This window comes from Carya illinoinensis, chromosome 12, assembly GCF_018687715.1.
Source record: "Carya illinoinensis cultivar Pawnee chromosome 12, C.illinoinensisPawnee_v1, whole genome shotgun sequence".
In the NCBI taxonomy this organism is placed as follows: domain Eukaryota; kingdom Viridiplantae; phylum Streptophyta; class Magnoliopsida; order Fagales; family Juglandaceae; genus Carya; species Carya illinoinensis.
In genome coordinates this window covers 474116-492500 of record NC_056763.1, presented here as the reverse complement: position 1 = coordinate 492500, position 18385 = coordinate 474116, and the positions used below count along the sequence as shown (strand labels likewise).

The 18385-nt window shown below is 40.9% G+C and overlaps 1 protein-coding gene across 1 annotated transcript; it reads left to right on the top strand.

The window, feature by feature from the left end:
• The first annotated feature begins 14731 nt into the window (after positions 1-14731).
• On the top strand, positions 14732-15508 carry LOC122290046. The gene has a single exon (XM_043097562.1). The coding sequence runs from the start codon at positions 14732-14734 to the stop codon at positions 15506-15508; it is 777 nt and encodes a 258-aa protein (XP_042953496.1).
• Positions 15509-18385: the final 2877 nt, after the last annotated feature.

Genomic DNA, 18385 nt, shown 5'->3' with positions numbered 1-18385 from the left:
AAATACCAAAATTATACTAAACTTGATTTTATCTAAAGGAATCACTAAGATTTTTGTAGTTGCAATCTAAACTAGATCAACTCAAAGAAAAATGTGCAAAGGAAATAACACTGACGTTCGAAGATCAAATTAATGGGAAGAAAACTTCTAGGAAATCGATTTCACCTACTTCTTCACTATGCTTTTCTCATCCAGCCAATTTAATTTAAATCTCTTTTGTCTATTAGCAAATCTCTAATTCATCCAAAAGCCTCTTTCGATAGTCAATTGGAATTGACTCTTGGTTATCAATTCACACAAGAATATGCAAATTCAATAATCAAGAACGCAATAAGACCAATGATTTAATTACTACATAGATTCATACAAGTCTTTCGATCTCTATACTTACCTATGCTGAAATATCCAAGATCTACCCTATGATTCCCTCTTTCGATAGCAAATCACAAGATTACTTATCATCTAATCAATGGCCAGTTAATTAGAAGCAATAAATTCAGAATAAATCAGATAAACAAAGAGAGAATTGCATTAAATTAGCATAGACAATCAAGCATAGTTCGGAAATAGGTTACATCGTCTTCCTAGAATGAAGAAAATTTAGCTCATGCTAGAAATGGAATTCAACATAAACGAATTCACCATAATTGTTCTGAGAAGATGGGAAGAAAATAAACACTGAAAAATCCTCCTTGCAGCCTCAACTCGTTGTCAAAAGCTCAAGGGAACGATTCAACGCTTTTCTCTCGTCCGTGCTCGTGTATGATTCTAACGTACGTGCAATAATTGGAATTCCCTCTCCAAAAATAGATGATTTGAATCCCTCTAGCTATGTTTTTCTCTCCCAAGAAGTGTTCTCCAGTCAAAACTCGCGGCCCTAGAGTGAAAAATTGCTTTTATATGGTGTCACGGCGGAAAACCTAAAATTTGTCAAAATACGATGTTCGCTCGAGCGGGGTGTCGAGCGCACATCAAGCGTCCGACTCTGTCTGATTTCGCTCGAGCATCCTATCGAGCTCACGTCGAGCGTTCGACTCTGCCTGATTTCGCTCGAGCGACCAATGTCTCCGCTCGAGCGATCTTTGTTTTTCAGCAAGAGCTCCCTGTCGAGAGGCAGTCGAGCGTTTGAATCTGCCTGAATTCGCTCGAGTGGCCAAAAGCCTCCGCTCGAGCGAACTTGTAAAACCTGCAATATGAAATTTTTGCAAGTCATCAATGGCCATCTGTGGTAGCCTCTATTTATGTACCCAAAGTTTTAAGTTATATGCATGTGAATGTATGGTATATAACGTATTTATTGTATTTATGTTTCATTAAATGAAATAATGATGTTTTGTTTTATGAAATGAATAGACTGATAAATCATATGAATGAAAAGGAAATGAAATGAGAAAAGAAATTAATGTTTTAATATATAAAGCTATGTAACGGCCAATGAATGAATGGAAAGGCCTCAAAGGAATGGGTAGATTTCAATGTCGGATCGGTCCCATTGGTAGTGCACCCAATGGCACCATCCTGACTGATGGATCCCTATCCCGCGGCGATGAGCGGAGTTAGGTCCAAAAGACAGTTAACCCCAATACACGAGGCGTAACAGTGTGTACCAGCCAAAGGAAAGTGTTAACAGTTAAAATGAATGTTGTGGAATCATTTAGCTCTTTAAAAATGAATGTACGAGGTGTGGAAAATATTTTATGGATGGAAATTTCTTTTAAAGAAAAACCCTACCTTGTAAAGTTTAAAAATGAAATGTATGCTTATGTAAAGTACGTAGATGAATGTGAATGCATGACTGAAAACTTATATTAGTATATTTTGACTGTATAAAATAATACTTACGCGTCATTGACTCATTTTAGTTTTTATGTATGTCTCACCAAGGTACAAAGTGAGGAAAAAGTGTCAAGACGGACATCGCCACTAGGGTAAAGCGAAAGCAGCCTAGTCGAGTTTTAATGTAACGCAAGAGAGAAATTATTTTTAAATAGTGTATTTCGCTGTAAAACTCAATTTATAGAGTAGGTTTTTATTTTAAATATAGAACCTTTCATATACTGGGAAGGAAAGTGATAAGTCAGTAATTTCCGTCTTATCTTCTAAAATTATTTTTCTAAAATTCCCACCATAAAGATGGGTGTTACATCTTTGCCCTCCTTTTCTCCTCTTCTTCTTCTTCACTTGCTCATTTTCTTCATATCTCCCCCCCCCCTTTTATTCTCCATGATCCACAGCCACGACATGGTCGCGGGTTTTTTAGTCAACCCATAGCCACATCATGGCCATGGGTATGCTAAAAAAACCACGCCTAGCCGCCAAACAGTGAGCTTGAGAACCCACCCACCAGGCAGCCAGACAAAACCACCTGCATACATGAGACGGGGATGAGTGGCAATAAGGTACCCTTGCCCTAGGTGGGGGCTGGTGGCGAGATGCCTGGCTACCCACCTGTAGGCCTAATTTGAATCAACCAATGCAATCATATCATTATATTGAAGATAAATTTCAACTACTTCAAAATAAATAAATAAATAAATTTCAACAAAACTACCATTATTTTTATGTTGAGTTATAAAATAGTTATAAGCATATAATTTTCTTTCTATAATTACGGAATAATTACTTACCATAAATAACAACCTCAATAGCCAAAATTCTGTGTGTGAACCCTTGCTTTATATGTTCACGTCTAGCCAATTATATTTGTGCATAATTTGAGGCAACCAGTATGTTAAGTTATTATTATATTATTATGTAAACACCAGTCTTAAATCATAGGCATGAGGTTCCATTGTGTGTTGGAACGTTAAATAATAATTATTTTATAAATAACTAACTATGTTGCACCATTAATTTCTTCTCAAATTTCCATTTGAATTTGATTTATGAATATTTTTAAGAGATCTTGATATTGGTGGAAATAATCATGCTATTTTAATGTAGCTTAAATTAATATTGTTTATATTTTCTTTGTAGTAATGTGGTCTATTAATCTTGCTCTCTTATCTTCTTAATTCGTTGTACTATAGCTTAAGTCTTTTAATTTTAATAATTACCATTGAGTTGTCAAATTAATTCTGTTGTGCCTACAAACAAACACGGACTGCGAAAACGATTGCTACCACTAATCTTTTTTCGGTAGTCCGATTTGTGTGAAGTTAAGCTCCTCCATCTCTCTAGAAAAACTAAGGCTGAGTTTCGTCTGAGGGAGGTGGGAGCCTAGGCTCCCCCTCCCTCCATCTCTCTGTTTCCCTCTTAGTTTAAGGTCCTTTTTCCATTCCCTTTTCTCTGTTTGTGTTTTTATGTTTACAAGAAAGTGATAGTTTGGAGGTGGAAGCCATCCTCCCGGTCAAGGAGCCCGAAGACATCCTTCTTTATATATCTCGCAGTGGGCAAAGTGATGCTTGCACGGTGGTGAAGGAGGGCCTCGACGTCGTTCTTGGCCGTGGCATGGTATGGGCAAAGCTAACCATTCGGGGATGCTTTTAATAAGAGCTGTTCTATCTTTTCTAGCTGAGTTTTGCTCTGTTGAAAGACCATCACAAGGCCTGGGTCCATGTCCTTATCCATATCATTTCACCCAGCAGGGCGAAGAGTCATTCTCTGTGGGAAATGGAGTTTTCGGATATGTATGGCTGGCGTCCCTGACCGTGTGGTGTTGGTCTTCTGAGGGGATGGCAGAGAGGGTTCACGGTGTGGCTCGGTTTGTTTGCTGTTCTGAAGATGGATTTTTGCTTACTGTTTTGGGGTGCTTCTCCATGGGGTATATATACTCTGTTTTAACAATGGAAAACAGGGGTTTTTTGGGGGATGCACGCCGAGCGGTATGGAAGGGATAAAGCATCCTTGGGGTGGAATCTGGCCGAAGTTCACGGTGGATGTTTTTGGGGATGATGGTCGGAGCTTTTTTGAATCAAAGTCAGGCGGTTTTGTTGATTTCTTCTTTTTTATTTCTTGTGTTAAATCTGGTTAGTCTAGTTTGTTTTGTGTGTGTATGGAATAAAGCTCTCGGTGGCTCTGCGCATGGGTTTTGAACGAAGAGGAGGAGGTTGTTTTGCCTCTGGGCTTCGGTGCTTAAACGAAGTTGAAGATGTGCATGTGCATGTGAGAGGAGACGGCGAAGGGCTGGTTTTTTCCTGGGCATGGGCAGCAACGGGCATGGGCACGGAGACGAGCACATGCAACAGATGACTGTTCTGTTAGTGGAGCACGCCGCAGTTAGTGGGTAGAGTAGCACAGAGTATACGGTGCAGTTAGTGGGGTTGGGTAGTGATGTACTAGGCTACTTTGTTTTACTTTTCAGTTACGGTTGTTAGTGGGTTTTATTAGGGTAATGAAAATAAATTGAAATAGATTATTCCATTTCCTCTTTCGGAGGAGTAGGGTAGTGAGTCCCTTTCCTCTTTTAGAGGAGTAGGGTAGTGAGTCCCTTTCCTCTTTTGGAGGAGTAGGGTAGTGAGTCATTTCCCTCTTTTGGAGGGTGGGAGTGGTATGGATTGGTGTCTCATAGACAAGTCGAGATGGACATCTCTGTTTATACAGAGTCTCACATCTCAAAAGGGTTGTGTCATCAGAGAGTTTCTAAAGTGTTTTTAGACAGTGTCCGACACTTATTGTGTGTGGGGGAGCTTAAAATAGATGAGTAGTTGGCTTGTAATCAGGGTTGGTACCCGGACTTATTGGTCACAGCTGTAACTTTCTTCATTCAGGAACTGAATTGAAGTCTATTTCAAAAAAAAAAAAAAAAAGTACTCTGTTGTGCCTAGATTTAAGAAGTGGGATACATGCTTCCCTACTCCTGAATTGGATATAAGTCTTTTAGAGTTCTTGATTGGACCCTAGAAGCAGGAGTGAGACAGAAATAAATGAAAAAAGTGAGCCTCATAATATTAGTCGAACATTTATTGTTGCCTAAAAAATTAACTAGTGCAATTATAAATGATAACATCATGTATTTATCTCTCTCATGCTGGATTGTATAATTCGGTCAATAACTCTAAAAATTAATCAAAATCCTCCCAACTAAAATAAGATTTAAGTAAGGAAAATCTCCATCACAACAAGTTATTGGATTTTGGATTTCATGTTTTTTTATATTCTATTTTATATTATAAAATTTTCATATTTTAAATATTTTTATTCATATTTTCTTGTTTTCATTTTTAATAGTTTAGGTTTTTTAATTTTAATTTTAATATATAAAGTCCGATCCATAATATAATGAGAGGAGAAACCATATACATGACCTTCACTTGATTAATGCTTTAGGCCCCTACAACTTTCCAAACATTCCCATACAATCCTCTCCCCCTCCCCCCCCCCCCCCCCTCCCAAAAAAAAAATCTCTCTCAATTTTTCTTCTCTCAACTATAAAGATAATGCCAAGAGCAAAGTTAACCCTCTCTCTCTATAAGCAAACAATTTTTGTCTATAAATCTACCATATTGCTGATGATTTTCACATGGTTAGTATAATCAAAAGCACGCCTTTTGCCTAAGTCCTATGCTTCTTGAGGTGGTTTAAGGGATCAATCTCCTCTCTTTTTCTCTATGGAGAGAATAGAGGTGGTGTAATGAGTCGTGTGGTTTAGTCTACAACAAAGAAGACCAAGGAATTTTCTTGTTGATAGCCATGGAAAGGATTGAAGAAATGTGGGGACAATTGAAACTTATAGAAGAAGAGGATGCCTTGATAGATTTGGAAGGGAGGCATTGGACCATGTTTAGCAAAAAGGGGAACGATGTTTGATTGGAAAGTCTTCCTGAAATGATCAATAGGTAGGGCAATATTAGAATTCACAATGGCAAAAATTTAGAGATTGAGTAAGCAGGCAATTTTCCAGGAAGTTGGGCTGGACGTCTTTATCATTACTTTTGCCACTCATGTGGATAAACATAGAGTAGAGGAAGGACAACCATGGTCTTTTTACAATAGAATGTTTGTCATCAAACCATTTCACGGGTTCGCACGACCTGGAATGATGAAATTTGATCAAGCTTCTTTATGAGTTCAACTGCAAATATGCCTTTAGTGGGCATGAATCAAGAATGTGGAGAACAAATTGGAAGATCAATCGGTATTGTGGAAGAGGTGGATGTGGATGAAGATGATGTGGGTTGGGGAAATTTTCTATGGGTGAAAATCTTACTGGATTTGACAAAATCAATAGCGAGAGAGCAAATGGTTATGATTAATGGCTCAAAAATCTAGATACCTTTGAAATATGAAAGATTGCCTAGGTTTTGTTTCAAATGTAGGCGAATTCTCCATGAAGTGAAGGAATGGCAACAAAATGTACAATAGAATGCTGAGGCAGATCAATTTGGGTCATGGCTTCGAGCAAAACTAGGAGGAAGACAATGGTTAAGTTGGATAACCATACATGGAGAAGCAATGAAGAGGGTAGAAGCGGTCCAAAGGTGAGCTGCCGGAATACAATTGCAGTCAGTGGCTGGGAGACCGGTTAAACTTTGACAATGGCTACAAATTTGGAAACAAAATTTTGTTATGGTAAGAGCAAGGAATTGGGAGGAGATGGTGGGGTGGGAGAAACTAGCAATGAAACAACAATGATGGAGGAACTTAGGGAGGGAAGCTCTAAAAAAGGAAACAAAATTCAAACAATTGAAAAATCTTGGGAGGAAATAGAGGTGGAGATCAAGGGGGTGTCTGATAGTCATATGCATGAGGTGAACAATATATCTGGATCCATGGGACAAAATTCTTATAGGGAAGGCCAACACCTTGCTGGGCTTAAGTCTATTGGGCCTAATAAGAATGGTCCAACCCACTTACTGGCATCTGGGAGTGGACATCAGCTCAATACACTAAGGTTTCAGGACTTGTGAGAAAGAAATTGAAGAAGATCAAGGCTTACTGTAACAACATAAGAACAGAAGAAGTTAGACTTGAGGAAACTGGAAGAATGGAGCTTGAGTTATAGGTACAAATTCTAGTTACCACTCTAAAAAAAAGGATGCCTTTTGCATGACTTAAGTTCGATTAATATCAAATATCATATTTCTCTATATTTTCTTAATTGCATAATTTCTCATTTTCTACCTATATGTATTTTCAAGTGGTGGTCTTATTTTTCCACTTATCGAGATTTTGCAAAATCACACCATGGTGGTCCCACCTGTAGTCCGCTCTGCGAAACCGTAGATTTTGATGTAGAAGATGGGTACGTTTATAGAGATCTAGCTTTGCTTGAGGAGTGAAGATTGAAGAGTTAATTATAGGCTTTGATTAATTACGGATGACTGTTTTATTTTTATATCTAAAGTTGGAAGACTTGTGGCTTATGGATATTAGCTTGATCATGAAATTACTTTTTGGTATTGTAATTAGCTTAATTGATGACTATCATTTTATTTCTGTTGCATTATTTATTTATTTATTTTTTAAAGAGCGGAAGGTCACATGTCCAAGAGTGACCCCTCCTATTTTTATTAAAATAAAACCCGCACTTTTGATTGCGAAATACCGTGGTAACAAAAACAAGGTCCAAGGAAAAATCCAAGAAAACTGCAACCAAAAATACTTATCAAATACAAACCTATTAATCAAGAAAAACACCAGATGAGAACCATGGAAAAACCAGACCTAATATCATAACGATGGGAGGCCTAAACTATCCAAACGGATCAATCCTCGAAGAATCTGAGGCATACTACAATTATTAGAGTAAACCAATTCCGTGCCTGAAGCCCCAGACTTGGCTAACCAATCCGCCACCCTATTACCTTCACGCAAGACATGCTGAAAATGGCATTGCATAGTTCGGGACAGCTCAATAATTTCCTCCCAAAAATCCTCTAGGTACCATACACCACATCTCCCTCTCAGCCGCCAAGAAATGACCACCTTCGAATTCATTTCTACTATCACCTTAGTGATATTTAATGCTTAGCAAATTCTCAAACCTTGAAGTAGCGCCATGAGTTTCACTTTATTATTGGAACCAAAGCCAACATGTGAGGCATAAGCCTGAACATGTCGCCCAGAGTTGTTACGAATGACCCCACCAATTCCGCAAGAACCTGGATTGCCAAGACTGCTACCATTCGTGTTTAGTTTGTGCAACCCCGACGGCGGCTTAACCCACCGTACCGCTTTGCAACAAGGGACTTTAGGGACCATCGGTTTTATCCTTAGGGCCTCAAGGATCATGCCATCTTGGTGGGACAATCGCTTAGGCTGCTTAGCCACCTGACAAAGGGAACCTAGCCATACACAAATAGAATGGAGAATAGTTTCATGAGATTCCAAAATACCTTCCATCTGAGCTAGAGATCTTCTCCTCCATAAGCTCCAAGTAACAATGATGGGCAGGATGCCAAAAATAAATCCCACATGTGAAGATGAACTAGCCCGCTTGAACCAAGTTCCCGCATTCTATTTCCAAGCTCTTCCAATAGGAATACCAAAGAGAGTGCCAAAAAAGGACCATATTTTTTTAGGGAAATCACCCTCAAAGAGCACATGGTTCATATCTTCAATATGACCTATAGTATAACAATCACATTTGGAAGCAAGAGGAATACCAATACGTCGTAATCTATCATCCACACTCAATGCCATATGCCAAGCCCTCCAAAAATGTATAGACATTTTTAAAGGGAGGCTCTTTTGCCAAATCCAAGCATGCCAATCAAGAGGAGATCCTCTAACATGAATACAATTCCAGGTAGATTTGGTAGAGAACATACTTGTCTCCATAGGAGTCCAAATCAAAAGATCCTTCCCAGAATCAGGTCATGATAAAGAGATTAAAATCTCATCCACCTTATCCCTCCCTACTAATCTTTCCAAAAGATCCACATCTCAACTGTCCTATAACCGACAGTCTTTTATTTTAAGCAAAGTTGAATCCATTGGGGACATCTCATTCATTAGGAGGCCATTGTCCATCCATTGATCATACCAGAAAAAAATATCACCTTCTCTAATCTTCCATTTCAAATTATTCAACAACAATGGAATAAAATTAGCAACCATTCTCCAAAACCTAGACCCTTTAGAGGCTTGAATTAGGCACCAAGGCTTTGATCCCACATATTTTGCTTTGAAAAATTGGCCCATAAAGAATTAACTTGAATAATGTTCCAAGTAAAATGCATGTGTAAGGCTTTTTGAAAGTCCTGAAGAGCCCGTAACCCAAGCCCCCTTTCTTCCACAAGGTTGCAAATATGTCTCCACGCCACCCATTTTCTTTTATCCCGGCCATCTTATTCTCCCCAAAAGAAAGAACTCATCAACTTGTGGATCTTGGAGATGGTAACTTGAGGAACCTGTAAAACAACAAAAAGATGAATCGTCATGCTGGATATAACATGTCGCAATAGAATGAGTTTTCCACCAGTAGATAGTAGTCTCATCTTCCAGCCGCTAACTTTTTGCCGCACTTTATTCATCATATCTTCTAAATGGACCTGCCTAAGTCTCCCCAAAATTATCGGCACTCCCAAGTATTTGAAAGGGAAAGTCCCCTCCTTGAACCCAGTATTACGTAACAGTCTCTGCTTTCACCTAGAGGAAATTTTGTTCGAATAATATAATGCCGATTTTTGTATATTGATAGTCTGTCCTGACCACCTCTCATATTGGCTCAGAATTTGCTGAAGAACTCCAACCGATCTCTGGCTTCCATTGGAAAATATCATGACATCGTCAGCATACACCAAGTGAGAAACAATAGGCGTACCTCAGGCCTGAGAAAACAACCTGAACTTGTGCTCTTGGACACTTCCATGGATCAACTAGGATAGTACCTCTTGCTGAAATGATGAATAAATAAGGTGACAGCGGACCACCTTGACAAAGACCTCGGCCTCCCAGAAAGAAACCCTTGACTGTACCATTCATCATAACCGAATACCAAGGGCTAGAAATACAAAAATGCACCAATTCACATAACTGGGAAGAAAAGCCAAACCTATGCAAGACTGTGATTAGAAAAGCCCAGTCCACACGATCATAACCTTTCGCCATATCTACTTTCAGCATAATGTTACCGTCTTGAATTATTTTATTAATCGATTGAACCATTTCCTGGGTGAGACTAATGTTCTCAAAGATGCTTCTTCCAGGAATAAAGGCACCTTGCTTCAGAGAAATCAGGCGAGGCAATAGACCTGTTAATAGAGAAACAATAATCTTGGAGAAAATTTTATAAAAGACAGAGCAAAGGCTAATGGGGAGGAACTTATCAAAACCTGTAGGCGACTCCACCTTTGGTATTAAAACCAAATAGGAAGCCATAAAGTACCTCAGAAGATATTTTGACATGAAGAATTCCAACACTGCCTTCCACACATCGGCTTTAACAATCTCCCAACATGTTTTATAGAAACCCAACCCAAATCCATCTGGGCCCGGTGCACTCTGAGATAGAATGGAACACACAGCCTCAAACACTTCCTCCAGAGTGGGAGGATGAGTGAGGGAGGCATTTTCCTCCTCTGAAATGACTGGCGTAATGTATTCTTCCAGGCTAGGCTGCTCTGCAGGTTGGTACCCTTGAAGGAAAGAAGTGAAAAGCTCTACTATCCCTTGGTGAATACTTTCCGACATCTCATAAACCACCGTGTTTGAACCCATTTGTAGCACTCTTTTTCTTCTTTTATTTGCAAGGCAAGCCTAAAAAACTTGGTAATCTGATCACCATCCACCTGCCACTTTAACTTAGCCATCTATGCCAATCTCGCTTCTTCCCGGCGTCTCTAAATGGCCAAATCCGAAACTACCTCATGTAATTCCTTTTCCAAATTGTCTCCCCAAGATAATTGAAGTTGTTGCTCAATCTCCTCAACCTGTTTTTCAAAAGCATCAATATGACTTAAAGTATGGCCAAAGACCCTTTTATTCCATTCCCTAAGAGCCACCTTTGTCTGCTTTAATTTTCTAGTCAAAATCTGGATAGCCGACCCATCCACACAGACCTCCCAAGCTGACCAAACACAATCTAAAAATTCATTATGGTCCACCCACATCTGCTGGAAACGGAAAGGAGTCGGGCCATAAGAGAAAGGATCTTGCATAAATTCAATGAACATGGGAGCATGATCTGAAGTAGAGCGCGGCAGATATGAACAAATAGCATTAGGAAACAAAGCAAGAAAAGAACTATCCATGAGAGCACGATCACGACCACGACCACGGCAGATATGAACAAATAACATTAGGAAACAAAACTAGAATATAATTTTTAATATAATTTTTATTTTGAAATTTACAATTTTTAAATTGGTTTTTGTATTTTATTTGAAAGTTTGAAAAAATTGTAATGATTAGATAAAAAAAATTGAGTGATATATGGGAAGAAAACTATAAGAAATTTTCATATGGGATGAGACATCCAATTTTCCAAACAAGCCCTATAGATAATAAAAATTAGGATGAAGTACAACGTTGCTAAAAGTTAGTGATATTGTACTTCACCTCCCAGAGTAGCAATAGCAAGACCATAACTTGACACGAATTTCATGGTTAATTAATGGTTGGAAATACTTTAATTTGGTATCTAATGCAGGGGGATCCAAGACAGATATTGTACTTCACCTCCCAGAGTGGCAATAGCAAGACCATAACTTGACACGAATTTCGTGGTTAATTAATGGTTGGAAATAGTTTAATTTGGTATCTAATGCAGGGGGATCCGAGACAGATGATGCTGAGCTGTCAAATTGCACCTTGATGGCACTGAGATACCATGTGTGATGACCCGCTTTTGAGTGTATTTTCACTGAAATGGTTGCTTTTATTTTAATTAATATTTTAATTTTTTATTTTAATTTATTTGCATTTTAAAATTGTTTTTTTTAATTTAATTGATGTTGTGTTTTATTTCTTTTAGTTGTTTTGTGGTTTTTAATCTCGTTTCGGCGGTTTAGTTTTGTTTTCCGAAATGAGGATTAGACCTCATCTTTTTCCCTACACCTCTTTTCCTTTTTCCTTTTCTTTTTCCTTTTTCTCTTTTCTTCTTCTTTCTTTTTCCTTCTTTTTCTCTTTTTTTTCTTTCTTTTCTTTTTTTTCTCCCCTTTCCCGCTCGACCCGTCTCTCTCTCTCTCTCTCTCTCTCTCTCTCTCTCTCTCTCTCTCTCTCTCTCTCTCTCTCTCTCTCTCTCTCTCTCTCTCTCTCTCTCTCTCCTCTCTCTCACGCCGGAAAGCCTCAACCCCCCGATCTGCCGTCGTCCAGCCACCGTGCGGCTCACCGCCGGCACCGGTTGACTCGTCTCCCTCCGGCGCACCTTCCCACCAAAATTCACCCCCATCCGGCCGGCCGTTTGGCCGGAAAACCCCTTTAAAGCCCGCACGGCTTTTGCTCCGATCCGCCGCCGTCGCTCCACCTCCGGCCACCATTTCTTCACCACTTCATCACCAGTCCCTTGCCTTCCTAACCCACCTATTTTCAGCCTCCAACGACCACCGGAACAGCTCCTACGAGCTAGCTTTCCTTTTTGGGAAATCCGGCCTCCCACCGCCTTTTCTGCTGCCACCCACGGCCAACCACCACTTCCAATAGCTTCACAATCATCCCTAGACCATTCCCTATCAATCCCAAGCCCTAGTTTGTCCCCGTTCAAAAGTGGGTTTTTCACAACCCACGGCCACAGTGAATTTTCACTGTGACGTTGCTTTTTCTCCGCCGTTTGCAACACCGCGTGTTTTCTAAAATTGCCATATAGCGCTGTAAGTATTTTCCAAACCCTATTTTCAGATTTAAATATATATTGCTCATTCAATTTATTTTATCTGCTGGTTGGTTGATTCCGGACTGAGTCCGAGGAGTTCGGGGGTCGAATGGATGGAGGACGGAGTTGCCTGTTTATTTGATTTATGTTGTTGGATTATTTTTATGCATTGTTATGGCATTGCATGGTGCACGCACGTGTATTTGTGAAATAGTGTGAAAAGCCTGTGTATTGGCGTAAGTGGTCTTACGGGTGCGTGTGTATCACGACCCCAAGCCGGGATGGGGTATTATCCTGGTGGAGCTCCTCTGGTCACTCGGGAGCGGAATAAACTGAGTGATATCCCCTGGGTTGTCGCTAGACGACGGGAGCGGGGGCTAGGGTTTGCTTGGCTACGAACGCGCGGGGCGCGGAACCGAGCATCGCTCTACGCACCGACTCCGTGGTCCTTCGCTGGTGAGGGCTAGAGGATGCTTGGCTACGAACACGCGGGGCGTGGAACTGGGCATCGCTCGTTAGGTGTCACATGCGTAGTGGTACTCTGCGGTGTGGCACTGGAGCCAGGGTGTGCGGATGACCCCTAGGGGAGGTCATGGTGCATACGGATAAAATAGACTCTGGTTTGAGTCGAATAAAGGCCAAATGTGACTTTTGGCATGTTTTTCGGAAAGGATGTGTTTTTGGGCCAAATGAGTTTTTTTAGCGTGTGTGGAAAATTATGTTTTATGGGCTTTGTGCATTGGGCATGTTTCATGTATATTGTTTGAGTTCTATGTGTTTCTGGTACTTAGTTATGACTTTCGTTATCCGCTGCGTGTTTCTTTGTGCACATATCTTGCCTTTACACACACTTGGCACCCGTCGATAGGATGGTGACCCGGGTTGTCACCATCCGGACGTCTCGATTTCCTCGTGTTCGGGCGTGGGGATTTGGGGGCGTCACACCATGAGTTGGCAGATCAGTGCAAAGGCGGGAATTGATTGTGATATGTTCCTAATCGGGGCCGTTTTGAGTGCATTTCAGTCTTTTGGCCATAACTTTGGCTATGGGCATCGAAATCGCGCATAAGACCCCAATTCAGAAAGCTCTTTTTCGCGCGCACACTTTCTACATCAAGCATAGCTCCATGTGCCCTTTTTTCAACCTCAAATTCTGCTATTTTCCCCTCCGAATCACTAGTTTTAATTATTTTTTACTATTTATGGTAATATTTCGTTTATCAGTTAGGAAGTCATTTTAAACCCAATTTGGGTCGGATTTTTTGCATATTGCTTATTTTATTTTGAATTTCAATTTGGACTAATTTTTAGGATTTTTCTATTTTTGGAAAAATTCGGATAAACACGATTTTTTGCTATAACAGTCCGGCTTGTGGACTAATTTTCGATATTGCTTGATTTGATAATATTCAGTCAAACCCTAAAGATTTTTCTCTCTGTGTTTTTGGGTGATTTTCTCCTGTTCTTCCCTATGAATCATCTGTTGGAACTAGCCTGCAGGATAATCGCTATTTTGTCCAGCATCAGTTGGCATCAGAGCTTCAACATCTTCCTGGGAAATTTCATCAGTTTCAATGTCTGGGTTTGCTCCAGCCCTTGCAAGATGTCCTAAGCCTTCACTCACTATGGAATGTTTTGGAGGCCTACCAGCGTGCACTTGCTGTTGAAAAACAGCAAAACAGGAGACCAATGATCAGGAGCGATCAAAACAGTCGGCCAGTTCGCCCTCAGGATTCTCGTCCTGTCCAGCAGCCACCGCAGGGTAATTCTAACCCTACTATCCTATGTTTTCATTGTGGTGAACAGGGGCATAGAGCGACTGATTGCAGGAAGCCTGCTAATCGAAAGGGTAAAAATTTGTTGATTGAGGAAAACGTAGTCGATGAGACTTAGGAGATTGGTGAGCCTGTGTATGACGATGATGAGACTGATGATGTGCTGTATGGAGATGGTCATGAGACTTTGGTCATTTGTAAGAGTCTACTGACTCCCAAGGGTGATTGAGGGGACGATTGGTTGAGAACCAATATTTTTCACATGACCTACACAGTTGCAGATAAAGTCTGCAAAATGATCATTGACAGCGACAGTTGTGAGAATGTAGTGTCCGAGGAGGTTGTCCAGAAATTGCAGTTGAAGACAGACCGTCATCCTAAGCCATACAAGTTGTCATGGCTAAATAAAGGCAGTGAGGTAACAGTTGATAGGCGATGCCTCGTGCCTTTTTCAATTGGTAGAAAATATTTCGATAATGCCTGGTGTGATGTTGTGTCTATGGATGCGTTTCATGTATTGTTGGGTCGACCTTGGCAGTATGACCACAGTGTCATTCATGATGGATGGAAGAATACGTATTCCCTTAACATCAAGGGAAAAAAGATTGTGTTGGTGCCTCGGCGGGAAGGACTCACTCCTACCCCGGAAGCCAATAATACTAACCTGCTTTCCATGTCCAGGTTTTTAGATGAGATTGAGCATGGAGACATGGTCTATGCTTTATTACCTTGCAAGAATAGTGCAGTAGATGTGGATACAGATTTACCAGTAGAGGTGCAACGGCTGCTAGCAGAGTTCTCTAACTTGATGCCAGAGGATCTTCCTCCTAGGCTACCGCCTATGAGGGATATTCAGCATCAAATGGACCTTGTTCCTGGGTCAAGTTTTCCAAATCGACCAGCATATTGCCTCATTCCTAAGGAGTCTGAAGAGTTGCAGCGACAGGTGGTAGAGTTGTTGGAGAGGGGCTATATCCGAGAGAGTATGAGCCCATGTGCCGTCCCTGCCCTGCTAGTGCCAAAGAAAGATGGTTCTTAGTGTATGTGTGTTGACAGCCGAGCGATCAATAGAATTACAGTGAAGTACCGGTTTCCAATTCCCCGCCTAGATAATATGTTGGATCAGCTATCCAGTTCCAAGGTCTTCTCAAAAATTGACCTTAAAAGCGGATACCACCAGATCAGAATAAGGCCTGGAGATGAGTGGAAAACGGCGTTTAAGACGCAACATGGGTTGTATGAGTGGATGGTCATGCCTTTTGGGCTATCCAATGCGCCCAGCACGTTCATGAGATTTATGCATCAGGTCTTGCGGCCTTTTGTGAGGAAATTCATTGTAGTTTACTTCGATGATATCCTCATTTATATTTCGACGTGGGCTTCACGTTTCAATCACCTCCGTGCTGTTTTTGAGATGTTGAAAATGGAGTGCCTGTTTGTCAATCAGAAGAAGTGTTCTTTCTTCACTACTTCTGTGACTTTTCTTGGTTTTGTTGTGTCTACTGATAGTGTTCATGCAGATTAGTCAAAGATAGATGCATTCTTGGAGTGGCCAAGACCAAGGACCTTACACGACATCCGAAGTTTCCATGGATTGACATCTTTCTACCACTGGTTCATTAGAAATTTCAGCACTCTAATTGCCCCTATCATCGAGTGCCTCAAGGGGCATGATTTCCAGTGGTTTGAGAAGGTAGAGGCTAGTTTTCAACTGGTCAAGCAGAAGATGACCGAGGCACCAGTTTTGGCACTCCCTGATTTTGACAATGCGTTCGAGCGTTGGCATTGGTGGTGTTATGAGTCAGTCAGGGCGTCCGGTTGCTTTTTTCAGTGAGAAACTATCGGGATCAAAGAAAAATTATTCCACTTATGACTTGGAGTTCTATGCCATAGTTCAGTCCCTGAAACATTGGCGTCACTACCTAGTACAGAGGGAGTTCATTTTGTTTATTGATCATGAGGCCCTGAAGTACATCAATGGCCAACACAAGCTGAGTAGACATCATGCCAAGTGGGTGCCATACTTGCAAGAGTTCACCTTTATGCTGAGGCACCAAGCAGAGAGTCCGGATCGCGTCGCAGATGCCTTGAGCCGTTGTACCTTACTCCTCACCACCATGAGTACCAAAGTTGTAGGCTTTGAGACTTTCACAGATATGTATGCAACTGATCCTTCCTTTGGAAGGATATTTCAGGAGGTAACTAATGGTCACCCTCATGATTTTGTTTTGCATAATGGGTATTTATTTCATGGATTACAGTTGTGCATTCCAGGTTGTTCATTGAGGCAACAAATTATAAGTGAGCTTCATAATGAGGGACACTTTGGCTGAGATAAGACATTGGCCCTTATCTCTTTTGACTTTTATTGGCCCAGGTTGACTAGTGATGTGGCCCATTATGTGGACTGTTGTTATGTGTGCCAGCGGTCTAAGGGAGTTCTCACCAATGCGGGCTTGTACACTCCCTTACCTGTTCCTGAAGCTCCTTGGTTCGATGTCAGCATAGATTTTGTATTAGGCTTACCCCGCACCCAAAGGGCCTCAGATTCTATCTTTGTTGTGGTTGACAGGTTTTCCAAGAAGGCCCATTTTGTAGCTTGTAGGAAGACTATGGATGCTGTCTGGATTGCCCATCTTTATTTCAGGGAGATTGTGCGTTTACATGGTGTTCCTCGATCCATCACTTTAGATCGTGATACCAAGTTCATCAGTCATTTCTAGAAGAGCCTGTGGGGGAAACTGGGAACACAGTTGAATTTTAGTAGCGCTTACCACCCCCAGAAGGATGGCCAGACCGAGGTGGTGAACTGGAGTTTTGGCAACCTTTTGAGGTGTTTGGCAGGAACTAAGCTGAAGCAGTGGGATTTGGCATTGCCTCAAGCAGAATTTGCCTACAACAGATCGAAAAATAGAACCACAGGCTTAAGCCCATTTGAGATTGTCTATGGTCAGAACCCATCCGGGGTGCTGGACTTAGCCCCTATTCCACGTATAAGACGTTTCAGTCCTAAAGCAGATGAGATGGCAAAGCATCTTTGGGGTATCCATGAGCAGGTGAAACAAACCATTCATGAGAGCAATACCAAGTACAAGACTCGGGTTGACAGTCATCGTCGTCAGGTACTTTTTGATGTTGGTGATTTTGTTTGGGCTGTATTAACTCGTGATCGTTTTCCTGTTTGCGAGTATAATAAGCTTGAGGATCGGAAGATTGGACCTTGTGAGGTAGTGCAGAAGATCAATGATAATGCTTATAGGTTGTGCCTTCCCAGTCACTTGAAGACTTCTGATGTCTTTAATGTGAAGCACCTAAGTCCTTGTTTTGTGGATTTTGAGGACACTGCTCTGAACTCGAGGAAGAGTTCTTTCCAACCTGGGGCGATTGATGCAGGGGGATTCGAGATAGATGATGCTGAGCTGTCAGATTACACCTTGATGGCGCTGAGATACCATGAGTTGGCAGATCAGCGCAAAGGCGGGAATTGATTGTGATATGTTCCTATTTGGGGCCATTTTGAGTGCATTTCAGTCTTTTGGCCATAACTTTGGCTACGGGCGTCAGAATCGCGCATAAGATCCCAATTCGGAAAGCTCTTTTCGACGTGCATGCTGTCCACATCAAGCATAGCTCCATGTGCCCTTTTTTCAACCTCAAATTTTGCTGTTTTCCCCTCTGAATCACTAGTTTTAATTATTTTTTACTATTTATGGTAATATTTCGTTTGTCAGTTAGGAAGTCATTTTAAACCCGATTTGGGTCGAATTTTTTGTAGATTTCTTATTTTATTTTGAATATTAATTTGGAGTGATTTTTGAGATTTTTCTATTTTTGGCAAAATTCGGATAAACACGATTTTTGGCTATAACAGTCTGGCTTGTGGACTGATTTTCGATATTGCTTGATTTGATAATAT